Below are 14,099 nucleotides of genomic sequence, written 5' to 3' on the forward strand. Positions count from 1 at the left end.
AACCCAAGTGAAATCTCTGTGCCGTGCCAAAGGGGTCGGAATTCTCTAACCTGCCTTGTTCCAGAAAAAGAAAAAGAGGCAGGATGAAAGATTAGACTCTTCTGATGTGATCACGTGAGAGTTTAATCTTGAATTTTTCCTTGCTTTAGAAACTCTATGGAGACCCCTTTGGCACTACCTGGAGATTGATTTTTTTTATTTTCAAGTTCATAAAACAGTGCAGTCTCACTAACATGGATATGAATGGACCCAAAGGGGTGTAACATTTCTTACAAACACCTTTTCTGTTGATCGTAAGAAATCTTACACCCCTTTGGGTCCATTCATATCCATATTGGTGACACTGCACTGGTTTACACCTTTTTTGTTGATCACCCTCAACTAATGGTATAGGAGATTATGCTGACGACGTTAACCCTTTGACAGTTCTACTTGTGGGGCGATTCCTTGCGGGCAGTGGGGTCCATTGCCTTGTATAGGACTATATGGCGGTAATATGGCTTCCGTATAAACGAGCAGCATGGAATGATAGGGCGGCGGGGAAAACTTATTGCACAAGCAAATCCTTTTCACACGCCATTAAACGCCCTGCGCCTGTTGCCAGCCCTCGCTGCGAGCTCCTGGGTTAAGTTATCTGCGGGAGAGGCCCCGACAGGAAGCCGACACATGCCTTCCATTATCTTCATTAACGGGCCGGGACAATAAATCCCACAGGGCCGCCGCAAAGCGCCAGATTACACCGGGGAGAGAGATGGGGGTCCATGGGTGCGCACCCCAAGAAGCCATATCCTTCCACAGGCGACAGGAATACTTCACAGATGCCTCAGAGCAGGAATCCGAATGCAGCCCACATCACAGGCACAGACAATGAGAATCAAAGGCGGCAGATTTCCCCCGAGACGGCAACCCACTGACGTCCTGCGCAACATCTGGGCCCGCAGCACAGAGGGATTCAGCACGGAGCGCCGAGTCAACAAGTTCAGGGTTTTTGAGGACATTTTACTTCTCTAAAGCAGAACCCCCGACCGCCTGCGCCTTCAGGTGACGGCCCGTGGGGGTCCTATCGATCCTTCGGGTGGGTTAGAAGGTGTTGGAAGTTATCCCCTATCTAACGGATCGGATCGGCGGTGGGACGCGGGAGAGGAGACGTTGCACAGAAGAAGGAATTGACCTTTGGGTTTTTGCCGAGGACTCACCGTCAGGATCCAGTTGATGTGAGGGACTCGTTCATGCAGGGACAGGCTGAACATGAGCAGCAGCACGCCGGTCACCACAAAGGCGCTGCAGCTGACAAACTCGAAGAAATACAAGCCTTCGCACGGCGAGCACTCCATGATCGTCTCAATGCAGATGAAAGCAAGGAGAGCCAGGACCTAGGGCGGCAAAAAAACAGAGGCGGCAAATTAGTGCGGTCACCATCCCTAGAACCAGTCAATAAAATGTCATATGTCTGAGATTACGCGGACCATATGTCCCCATAAACACAGTTATGTAATTCATGATTTTGTTCCCATCCCCCCCTCCACGTATCAGAAAAATAAAATATGGATGGAACAGTAGAAATCATCCACCTTCGTGCTGGCTATAGATAATAGATAGCAAGACTTTCCCCAAGGAGTCTCCATCACAAAGCATTAAAGGGCCTCCGATGACGGAAGCGAGAAGTTAATATTTCCCCTTATGGAGTGTCAGAAAGGATTAAATCCGCAGACTCCCGGCCCACCATCTACCAACGAGCCCGCTAAACAGGGAGCAGCATGAAATCATGCATAAAGTACGGCGAAATGCCGAGTGACTGAGGAGGCGAAATATGGGAATTAGAGGAGCGAACTGCAACTCCCAGCATGCAAGATTTTAACAATTTTCCTCTTCTGAATACTTGATCAGCTCTGTCCCCGGTACCTCCAGCCCAGCAGGGCCGCGAGCACCACCAGGGAGCCGTTCTCAAGGAAACCAATGTGAGGAATCTGGGAACATAATTACGGGTTTCCTTCCTCCTCGGATAATTAATAGACCACACGCTGCAGACCTCAGCGGCTCGCAGAGAACATTTCTAACCCGTCTTCTCTGATGCAGGGACCCAACGTCCTTCCCTCCCTCTGATCCACACTGACAAATGTCATTTATTTTTCAAAGTAGGGATCAATCCATAAGTACCATGCGTATTCATTTCTTCATCGGGGTATTCCCAAAAGGGATCACTTTGGATTCTGGGAATTCCCCCTTAATATTTGTTTATTGAGGTCAAAAATGGTTTACAGAGCTCCAAATCCCCTGCACTGGATTAACAAACAACATTCTGGCTGCCACCACTAGAGGGAGCTTTACTATGGAGAGCAATGTATACGGCATGCAGTGAGCTCCCTCTAGTGGTGGCCGCAAGAAGCCAAAATGTCACTTCTGAATGGAATCAGATCTTTGTAAAGATAAAATATTCTCCATAGGAAGAAGATACAAGAAATAGACAGGTCCGCTCACTCTACACATAGGGCTACCACCGTGTCCTCACAAGAACATCCCTTCATCTGCAGCTTAGATACATCCCGTGACAGGCATCTATTCAGCGACGTAGCCCAGTATGATGCAGATATTGATTGTACTTTTGCCTCTAACGCGATTCGCAGCACGTCGTCTTTTTTAGACTCAGAAGGTTAAATAAGGAGTCTCACTCGATGCCAATGTAAACTCATCTGGGGAGCTTGAAGAAAGGGGTTCTACTTCCCGAGAAGCTACGTCTCCAAGATATACAAAGGATTCATACATAATGAGTCCCCAGACTCGGAGCATTTTCTTACTAAAGGATCACAGGTTAGGAAATTAGGATACATGGAAATGACTATTGCAGAGCTGCAATACCCGATATGGACTAGAGTGGCGCTGTTTCAAGGGAAAAACCTAATGTTATGCAGCTCCTTTAAGAGTTCTAAGAGACATCTTTTTGTAAGTTGGTAAACTATCAATTCCCGGCCAACTAGTCCTGACAACCACATTGCAGAACGGTCAGAAGCAAGTCACAGCTTTGGGATTTTAGTGGTGGTCACGCATTGCATGCATTAACGAGCCTGCCAACCCTATGTGCTGTGTATACAGCAGTCTCAACGTACCCTATGTGCTGTGCATACAGCAGTCTCGGCGTACCCTATGTGCTGTGCATACAGCAATCTCAGCATACCCTATGTGCTGTGTATACAGCAATCTCAGCATACCCTATGTGCTGTGTATACAGCAGTCTCAGCATACCCTATGTGCTGTATATACAGCAGTCTCAGCATACCCTATGTGCTGTATATACAGCAGTCTCAGGATATCCTATGTGCTGTGTATACAGCAGTCTCAGAGTACCCTATGTGCTGTGTATACAGCAGTCTCAAGTACCCTATGTGCTGTATATACAGCAGTCTCAGGATATCCTATGTGCTGTGTATACAGCAGTCTCAGAGTACCCTATGTGCTGTGTATACAGCAGTCTCAAGTACCCTATGTAATGTGTATACAGCAGTCTCAGCGTACCCTATGTGCTGTGTATGCAGCAGTCTCAGCATACCCTATGTGCTGTATATACAACAGTCTCAGCGTACCCTATATGCTGTGCAATCTCAGTGAGACATTTTACTTGGATTTCTATATTTTCTTTATTAGTGATTACAAACCTGGGACTTTGTCAACGATTTAATAAAAGACTCTCCAAGAGGGCTGCTGCATTATGCATCATTATGTGTGGTGGTGGATTTCACAAAAATAACACGAGTCTTTTTTTAATGTATTTAATGCTGTGGCCCTTAGCCCCCCTAAAATTGGGTGATAGACGAAGCTTTGTCCAATAGGTAACACAAGACAGATTTCTCCCTTGTGGAGGAGAGCTCATTTGCATACCATTTTTCCACAAGCCGTGAGATTCCTTACATCAGCTGCCACTTTCCACCAAGGGTGGTCCCGTGGGGTCTCGCAGCAGCTACCCACGCACAAGACATAACACATTGGGCTAAACCTGTCATGTGGACATCGGAGAGAAGAATCCCCCCATTAGTGATCAGGTGATCACCAGCAGCTCCACATTTGGGGGTCTCAGGGGGGTCAGCCACATTACAGCTGCTCCCCGTTTGGATCCAGCCAGGTTCTCATCTTTTGATTCCCACCACCATCATGGGCGTCCAGCGCCCGGACGATGTGGACTATCTGCGGCCCCTGCCCAGGACACAGAATTCGGCACAAGTTTGTTGTGTTGCTTCTGGAGACCAGGGAGCCAGCTCCACATTCCTCCGTCTGGGCCGCTCTTCCCCTCATTAGACCGCAAGCCATTTATTTCTGGAACAGAGGTTTTCCTCCTCCAGCTGCTGCGGAATTAAAGGGCAGACATGTCTATAGCTTAATGCACAGACAGCGACTTCCCGTCACGGGGGTCAGTGACAGTGGTCGGGTGATGGTCACCCCCAAAACTTCGGCTCACCAGCTGTCGTGAAACTACAACTCCCAGCATGTCCTCACACATAGGCAATGTATGGCTCAGTCCTTTCCACCTCAGGTTAGAAATTGAAATCAATGAACAGATTGGTTAGATGTGTTGGGCAGCTATGTCTGTTACTCCTGACCTTCCCGTAGGTGGCGGGAGTCATATTGATGAGTTACCCAGAGATTAGCGCTAAGGCTAGGGTCACATTGCGTTAGTGCAATCCGTTTAGCGCTAGCGGATTGCGCTAACGCAATGTTTTTTATGGGGCCGCGTTCGGGGTCGCGGTAACGTCCCCACTCTCGCAGATCCCTGATCTGCGAGAGCGGGGAACGGACCGCGGGCGCGCCCCGGACGCTGCAAGCAGCGTCTGTGGCGCGCCAGGAATCTCCGGCGCGTCGCTAGCGCGTGCCGAACATGGCACGCGCTAGTGTAGCGCGTTCCCATTAGCGTGAATGGGCGCGTTAACGGCCGCGTTGCACGGCGTTAATTTCGCCGTGCAACGCTGTCCGTTTAACGCGGTCCCATAACGCAATGGGAACCCAGCCTTAGTTAGCATGATGGCGCAGGTGTTAGCACTGCTGGTGTCTTGGGGTCAACTCTGGCTGAGGACAATGAGGTTCCTCCTCTCAGGTGTACTTTAGAAATTGTAGTCAGTGATTGTAATGGTAGCTGCTCTAGTTTTTCCTGACCTTCCCATAAATGCTGAGAGTCATATAGATGATCTGGCCAGAAACAAACTCTCAGGCAGCTCAGTGGTTACCACTAGGGTTGAGCGACTTTTCTTTTTATAGGATCGGGTTCCCGACTTTTTCAAAAGTCGGGTCGAGTGAAATCGGCCTATCCTATAGAAAAGTCGGGGTCGGCCGAAACACGAAACCCAATGCAGTGCATTGGGTTTCTAATGGTTCCCAGGGTCTGAAGGAGAGGAAACTCTCCTTCAGGCCCTGGGATCCATATTTAAGTGTAAAATAAAGAATAAAAATAAAAAATATTGATATACTCACCCTCGGACGCGCCCTGGTTCTCACCGGCAGCCTTCCTTCCTAAGAATGAGCGACTGAAGGACCTTCGATGACACGCGGCTTGTGATTGGTCGCGTGAGCGGTCACATGGGTGGTCACGCGACCAATCACAAGCCGTGACGTCATCTAAGGTCCTTCAGGCGCTGATTCTTAGGAAGGAAGGCTGCGGGTTAGAACCAGGGCACGTCCGAGGGTGAGTATATACCTATTAGGAATATACTCACCCTCGGACGCATCCTTCCTAAGAATTAGCGCCTGAAGGACCTTAGATGACGTCGCGGCTTGTGATTGGTCGCGTGACCGCCCATGTGACCTCTCACGCAACCAATCACAAGCCGCGACGTCATCGAAGGGCCTTCAGGCGCTCATTCTTAGGAAAGAAGGCTGCCGGTGAGAACCAGGGCGCGTCTGAGGGTGAGTATATCAATATTTTTTTATTTTTATTCTTTATTTTACACTTAAATATGAATTCCGATACCGATTCCCGATATCTTAAACATATCGGAACTCGGTATCGGAATTCCGATTCCAGATCAGAAGATCGCCGACCTCATGGCCGACCCCACACAGGGTTCGGGTCGGATGAAACCCGACTTTGCCAAAAGTCGGCGACTTCTGAATCTGGCCGACCCGTTTCGCTCAACCCTAGTTACCACCATTACATTTCAAAGCTTGGGTCCTTAGTTCAATTCTGACTAATACTACCTCTCTGTTGTTCTAGTTTTTCATGATCTTCCCATAGGTGCTGTTAGTAATATCAATGACTTTACTTTGCCAAGCGCTATCTACTGAGCAGCACAGTGGCTCAGTTGAAATCCCTGGTACTTTGCAGCATGGGAGTCCAGGGTTCTAATTCCACCATGGGAAGATGTAACTCTCTAGTTTTTCCTGATCTGCCCATTGGTGCCGGTAGTAATATCAATGACTTTGCCAAAATATATCATCTGAGCAGCACAGTAGCTCAGTGGAAAGCACAGGCGCCTTGCAGCATGGGAGCCCAGGGTTGAAATCCCGCCATGGGAAGTTGCAAATGGACCTGTTCTAGTTTTTCCTGATCTTCCCATTGGTGCTGGTAGTAATATCAATGACTTTGCCAAAGGGTTTATTTCGATCACCACAGTAGCCCAGTGGAAAGCTTATGGCTTACAGCATATGAGTCCAGGGTTCAAATCCCATCATGGGAAACTGCAAATGGACCTGCTGTAGTTTTCCTGATCTTCCTGGTGCTGGTAGTAATATCACTGACTTTGGCAAATGCTATCTTCCGAGCAGCACGGTAGCCCAGTGGAAAAGACTGGTGCTCTGGAGCATGGGAGTCCAGGGTTCTAATCCCACCATGGGAAATTGCAAATGGCCCTGCTTTAGTTTTTCCTGATCTTCCTGGTAGTAATATCAATGACTTTCCAAAGATTGTCTTCTGAGCAGCACGGTAGCACAGTGGAAAGGACTGGTGCTTTGCAGCATGGGTGTCATGGGTTTGAATCCCACCATGGGAGATTGCTAATGGACCTGCTTTAGCTTTTCCTGATCTTCCAAAAACTGCTGGTAGTAATATCAATGACTTCGACAAAGATTATCTTTCGAGCAGCACGGTAGCCCAGTGGAAAGGACTGGTGCTCTGCAGCATGGGAGTCCAGGGTTCTAATCCCACCATGGACGACATCTGCAAGGAGTTTGTATGTTCTCCCCGTGCTCAGATTGTCGGCCTCCCATTCTTGAAAGACATACATGTAAGGGCGAGTGATGGACGTACTGTGGCTAATGATGTGTCTCCTGAGCAGCATCCAGGAGGGCTGCTTGCCTGCCTCCCCCCTTTGGGCAAGTATTCTGATTGGATTAATGTTCTGACACAATTAGCAACATATTGATTTGTATATAAGCAGCTCAGCACAAGCTGAGCTGTGAAAAAGTCTTTTTGGGACTTAGGAAAAATTTTCCCCCTTCTATCCATATCATTTCAATAAATTCTCATGTTCCTCCAATCCTCAGAAACACAGGACAGGAGCTGCTTACCCAATAGACACAGGTAACACCACAGCACATCCATTGTATGTCTTTAGAGCATGGGAGGCCGACAATCTGAGCACGGGGAGAACATACAAACTCCTTGCAGATGTCGTCCATGGTGGGATTAGAACCCTGGACTCCCATGCTGCAGAGCACCAGTCCTTTCCACTGGGCTACCGTGCTGCTCAGAAGATAATCCTTGGCAAAGTCATTGATATTACTACCAGCACCAAAAAAGATCAGGAAAATGTAGAGCAGGACCATTTGCAATTACCCATGGTGGGATTTGAACACTGGACTCCCATGTTGTAGAACACCAGCGCTTTCCACTGGACCACTGTGTTGCTCAGTAGATAACTTTTGGCAAAGTCATTGATATTACTACCAACACCAATGAGAAGATCAAGTCAAGAAAAACAATAGGAATTTTTCAAGGTAGATTTGAAGCAGCATCGTGGCCCAGTGGACAGCACAGGCGATTTGTGGCATGGGAGTTCTGGGTTCTAATCCCACCATGGGAATCTGCAGATGGACTTGCTTTGGTTTTTCCTGCTCCTCCTATTGGTGCTGGTAGTAATATCAATTACTTTGACAAAGGTTATTTTCTGAGCAGCACGGTAGCCCAGTGGAAAGGACTGGTGCTCTGCAGCATGGGAGTCCAGGGTTCTAATCCAACCATGGACGACATCTGCAAGGAGTTTGTATGTTCTCCCCGTGCTCAGATTGTCGGCCTCCCATGCTCTAAAGACATACGATGGAGGTGCTGTGGTGTTCCCTGTGTCTATTGGGTAAGCAGCTCCTGTCCTGTGTTTCTGAGGATTGGAGGAACATGAGAATTTATTGAAATGATATGGATAGAAGGGGGAAAATTTTTCCTAAGTCCCAAAAAGACTTTTTCACAGCTCAGCTTGTGCTGAGCTGCTTATATATACAAATCAATATGTTGCTAATTGTGCCAGAACATTAATCCAATCAAGATACTTGCCCAAAGGGGGGAGGCAGGCAAGCAGCCCTCCTGGATGCTGCTCAGGAGACACATCATTAGCCACAGAACTTCCATCACTCGCCCTTACATGTATGTTTTTCGAGAACGGGTGGCCGACAATCTGAGCACGGGGAGAACATACAAACTCCTTGCAGATGTCGTCCATGGCTGGATTAGAACCCTGGACTCCCATGCTGCAGAGCACCAGTCCTTTCCACTGGGCTACCGTGCTGCTCAGAAAATAACCTTTGTCAAAGGCATTGATATTACTACCAGCACCTATAGGAAGATCAGGAAAAGCTAAAGCAGGTCCATTTGTAATTTCCCAAAGTGGGATTAGAACCCTGGACTCCCATGCTGCAGAGCACCAGTGCTTTCCACTGGGCTACCGTGCTGCTCAGAAGTTAAGCTTTGGCAAAGTCATTGATAATTCTCGCAGCAAAAATGGGAAGATCAGGAAAAACTAGAGCAGGTCCATTTGCAATTTTTAAAGTACAATTCAGAGGGAGAATTACTCAGACCTCAGTCAGAATTGAAATAAGGAGCCAAGCATTGAGAGGTAAATGAGTTAACCACTGAGCCACCATAGAATTACCTGATGGCTAGGTCATCAATATGCCTATCAGTACCCACGAACAGGTCATGAAACGGAAGAGCAGGTCCCTTGTGGTCACTGATTTCATTTTCTGAGATGTGTCTGAGGAGGAATCTCATTGTTCTTGGTCAGAGCTGAACCAATGAAAATAGCAACAAGAAAAAGAAAGTAACAGTGTTACCATGCTGCCACATGGCTGCTTAACCACCAGCAACAGCAGGCTGTGCACCGATCTATGAGATGGGAACAAAAGGCTTGTAGTCTCTGTGTTCTCAGACAAGAGAGCGGCGCAGGCGGTCGTTCACTGTGGGACATTTCTGACACGTCCACGTACTAGAAAACATCACGTAATAATCTCCACGACAAGGTCTCCAGAGCTCGGTGCACAAGTGTCCTAGATCCATCCCATTCTTGAATGGAGCAGAGGTGCACGGGCTTCTCCTCCACTGCATTCATTGTCTATGGGACTGTCTGGAAATAATGGAGCTCTGCATTCCCAGATGGTCCCATAAACAATGAATGGAGCAGAGTATGAGCAGCTGAACTTCCAAAGACATACTGATAGGATGTGAGTCCTGATGGGGCAATAATGTCTGCAACGTGAGATCGTTCTTATGAAGCATAATAAATAAGCATATTGATTGTACAGAACATTACAGACATCACTGCACCCATCAGGGGTCATATCTCCTACAGGTCTGTCTTCAGAACATGGGAGGAAACCCACACAGTCACACAAAATCAGGACTGTGGAGTCAGTAAGCCAAACCTCCGACAATTGCCCCTTTTCCAGCACGTCTCTTCAAGATGGAATCAATTTTAGGGGTTCTGGCAGAAATAGCCAACTTCCTCACTTTGTAAATCAGAGTTCCAGCATGTCCCTCTTGCAGACTATCTCTTATCTCCAGCTGCAGCGTGTGCACAACACAGTGCATGTGATGAATAGGAAAGAGGTGTGAAGCAGCTTCAACAAGATAATCTCCATCAGTTGTGTTCATGCCTGGCGGTGCCAAGAGAAGCAAAGAGAAACGTATAAATGTATGTGGAAGAAAAAGGGACGAAACGGGCCCCGAGAGACGAGTCAGGTCTTCTACAGCCGCACTGTGCTCCATAAGATGGATAGCTGATAGATGATGTAGATGGGTGATGGAAGCATTATGGATAGATAGGATTGAAGCAGAGATTATATGAGAAAGCTACAGAACTTTTGATATCACAATAATTAAATGATTAAATGGGTATTCCTTACCAGTTTACCATTTTTATGTTAAGCAATCCAGTCCTGCAGATGCATATGCATGATACCATATACAAAGCGCTGTGCCCTGCGGCCACCTGTCATGATATGTAGCGACCCCACAGGGGGTAACTCAGCGGACGGCACGACACACACACAACAGGACGGAAATGAGGAGAGGAAGGCCCTACTAATAGGGAAATGAGGGATGGACACCTCCTGCTCAAACCCGAGACTGACCCTGCACTCCCCTAATGCCCTAAGTGGGTCCTTCCCCCCACCGCCGTCAGGAACCTCGTCCCTCACTGTCACCTAGCACTACCCTGGCTAGTGGAACAAGAGCTGCCATTAATCCGAAAATGGATCGTGACACCGCCTTATCCTCGCTGTGGGTCAGTGGACGGTTCACCACCGTGTCCGGCCGGTCCCATATCTTTATTCTCCAGTGCAGGTTTTACATGTGAGCTGCGGTTATATACTACATATTGTTATACTATAAACATAAAGCACCAACCCATTTCCTCAAATCAAGAATGAGTCACACTCCAAATAAGCCCCCAGGAGGAAGCGAGTGCGAAACGCGCGTCGGGGTTGTCAAGCGATAGCGTGCCACGAGGCTGGGGAACTGCGAGCTCATTCAGGTAATATGTATTGGGCAGATTGCCCATTATCTTGTATGTGTAGGTGGTCATAGGACAGGGGTGCTATCGGTATGGCCGGTGCTAATAGCATTGTTTTTGCTCAGAGGTGTTCCTTTGATGGCAGGAGCTTTTGGCCCTGGATTTTACCAATATTTTGGGACATGTGCAATATTTGACAATCTCTGTTGATTTGTATATTTGTAGGAATGGATAGACCCGGGGTCTAGAGTATTTTCTCTCTTTAGTGGACCACTGGTGGCCCATGAGCTATTATTTCTAGTGCACTGCCACTGTTAACAATTAAGCACTTACCATGAATGGATGTGTGAGCAATTTTATTAATGTCACTATATGATTGTGATATTATTTATGAAGAAACATCGGTTTTGTGACTATTTAAATCTATATTGGATATAATATATCTGCAGTTCCCGCCGCTTACCTTGACACAATGTGTAGTTTGATTTTGAGGCACCGTTTTAATGTTTTGTATTGTTTTGTTTATTTGTGAATAAAGGTTTGGTTTTAATATTCAAAACACTTTGTGACTGAGTTGAATGACTCTATGGTCAATATGCTTATACATATTGTTATAGTAGATAATTCTCTGGACTCCAGGACAGTGTAGATCTCGACCTCGTATAAATATCACACCTCAAAAAAAATTGTTTACATTTAGATTGTCGATAATTGTTATCATGGTGCAAAGAGGCGATGATCACATCGTGACCGGCTCTAGGATGAGCATAAACTACAGAAAAGGAAAATCAGAAGATTCACCATGCTTAAACCAGTATGAGGAGGTACAAACAGCGAGATACAATGTAGCTTCATTCTTCACTCAGGGTTATTGTCACTAATGGATGATGAGAAATAAATGAACATCCAGCCAGAAAGAGGAGAACCCCAAGTTTCAGTGTCATTACCATATATCCCAAGAATCAGTGTGTAATTATTCTGTTCCATAATTGTCAGCATCATTACTCTCTATAGGTATCAGTGTTATTACCCTGTACCCAAAGTGTTAGCGTCATTATGATGTAACCCAAGTGTCATTATGTACTGTTTGAGGGAGGGAAAATGAAGCATACACTGAACGGAACATCCTGCCTACAGTGATGCATGGTGGTGGCTTGGTGATGCTTATAGTGTAGCACACTGGCAGTTGCCGGGTAATGCAGTGGCTCAGTGGTTAGCACTGAAGTGATTGGTCCAACTCTGACCAACAATAATGAGATTTCACCTCTCAGGTACACTTCAGAAATTAAAAGCAAATAACTGATTTGATGCCTTGGGCATCTAGCTTTCTCTTTCATGATCTTGGCATTGCTGCTGGTAGTCATATTGATAACCTACCTATAAAATACCACTGTTCAATAGTGAAGATATATTTATTCATGAAGAAAGATAACGCAGCTTACAACTGGTATTTCTTACAGCTCGGGGTCTTAGCATCTCGTCTGCCCGATTGTAAAGTGAAAGCAGAATGTGCTCCAGCTACACACAGTGTGAACAGTGAGCCGGAACGTCCTGGTACTCTTTTTTTAGACAATGTATTTTTGACAATATAACACTATTGTTGGAGACAGAGACTCATACACCAATAAACAGTAAATATAGTAGTTGTAATATATGCAATAATAAACATTATTCCGACAGGTTAGCATTGTAGGTTTCCATTGCTCGGGTTATTGGTTCAAATCTAACCAAGGACAATCATTTGACTCAAGGACAACCCCATCACCAGCGACAGCTCGGAGCCTTCTTTTCAGTTCTCTGACCCCCCCACATATTTTGCCTTGCTGACAGGTCAGAATTCTGGAAGCCCCCCAATCGCGGCTTTTCCAAGCTCAGTCCCTGATGCGAGGAGGAATTTGCTTTCATCATAATCCACGATTGTTAGAATTTCCTTTTTTTGTAGCCAGGGAACGAGTTAATCTACGGCGCGTTCATCATCAGACCTCGCAGGAATGCAGCCATGTGCTCAGACTGTGACCCTTCAGAAGGGCAAAGCGTTCACAAGCTGAAATCCAAATACCAGTGAGCACCAGAATCGGCGCAGGACCCCATGAGAAGTGGCGAAACCTGAATTCACCATATAACCAAGGTTGTACGCTCACCCATAACGTCCAGAGGAACTGCAGGCCCAGCAGAAGCCATTAGTGGTCCACCCTGCCAGAGTTTGCCCATCCAGGGTTGTGTCCTTTAGACTCAAAGTAGAAGTCACAGTGCTTGTACGATCCCTCACTGCAGCTCTTCCCTCCCTCTCACACACAGACTGCAGCTTCATCTCCCTCCTCCCCCTTACCTCGCCTCATCTCAGGTACTGAATCATACAAGGACTATTGAATATCTGCAAGTTCGGCCATCATTCGTCTAATGGAGTTCTGCACCACAAGCGGCCAGTGGAGAATGTGGCAACGCCTGTTCTCATCTTCCTATATTCAACTGCACTTGGGTCTTTGCAGACATGAATACAGTTGAACACTTCGGCACCAAGACTGGGGCAGAGCAGCGCTCATCAGCCCTCGCCCCAATAAGCAGCCGCATGATGAGGTCACCACACTGTGACCTCATCACATTGATGCCGTAGCAAGCGCCGCAGAGGTGGCAAGGAGACAGCGGGAAACAGCAAGCGGTCCATATAGGAGCGGAAGACTAAAGGTACCTTCACACATAACGATTTCGTTAACGATATCGTTGCTTTTTGTGACGTAGCAATGATATCAACATGTCAGCAAACATCATTGTTCAATTTTCCTGCGTCTCTAGTCATCCAGGATAACCGCACAATACGTCACAATAAACATCATCTTCCAAGTCAATATTACATGCTTATATGAACGAAAGTCTGTGTTTTCTTGGCCACCCAAAGAAGAAACACATAAATTGAAAATTCAACATATATATAACAGTCCATTCTTCCTAGCTTAAGGTACCGTCACATTGTAACGATATCGCTAGCAATCCGTGACGTTGCAGCGTCTTAGCTAGCGATATTGTTAAGTTTGACACGCAGAAGCGATCAGGCCCCTGCTGTGCCATCGTTGGTCGCTGCAGAAAGTCCAGAACTTTATTTCGTCGCTGGACTCCCTGCAGACATCGCTGAATCGGCGTGTGTGACGCCGATTCAGCGATGTCTTCACTGGTAACCAGGGTAAA

General features: G+C 46.9%; 1 protein-coding gene across 1 annotated transcript in view; it reads right to left on the reverse strand.

Moving 5' to 3' along the window:
* Positions 1–14,099, reverse strand: part of CMTM4 (CKLF like MARVEL transmembrane domain containing 4) — a 43,774-nt gene that overhangs the window by 6,769 nt on the left and 22,906 nt on the right. Inside the window, exon 2 of the mRNA XM_069738914.1 lies at positions 1,197–1,373. Coding sequence (XP_069595015.1) covers positions 1,197–1,373 — 177 coding nt within the window. The remainder of the gene's footprint in view (positions 1–1,196; positions 1,374–14,099) is intronic.

This window comes from Ranitomeya imitator, chromosome 9 (genome assembly GCF_032444005.1).
Source record: "Ranitomeya imitator isolate aRanImi1 chromosome 9, aRanImi1.pri, whole genome shotgun sequence".
Classification (NCBI taxonomy): Eukaryota; Metazoa; Chordata; class Amphibia; order Anura; family Dendrobatidae; genus Ranitomeya; species Ranitomeya imitator.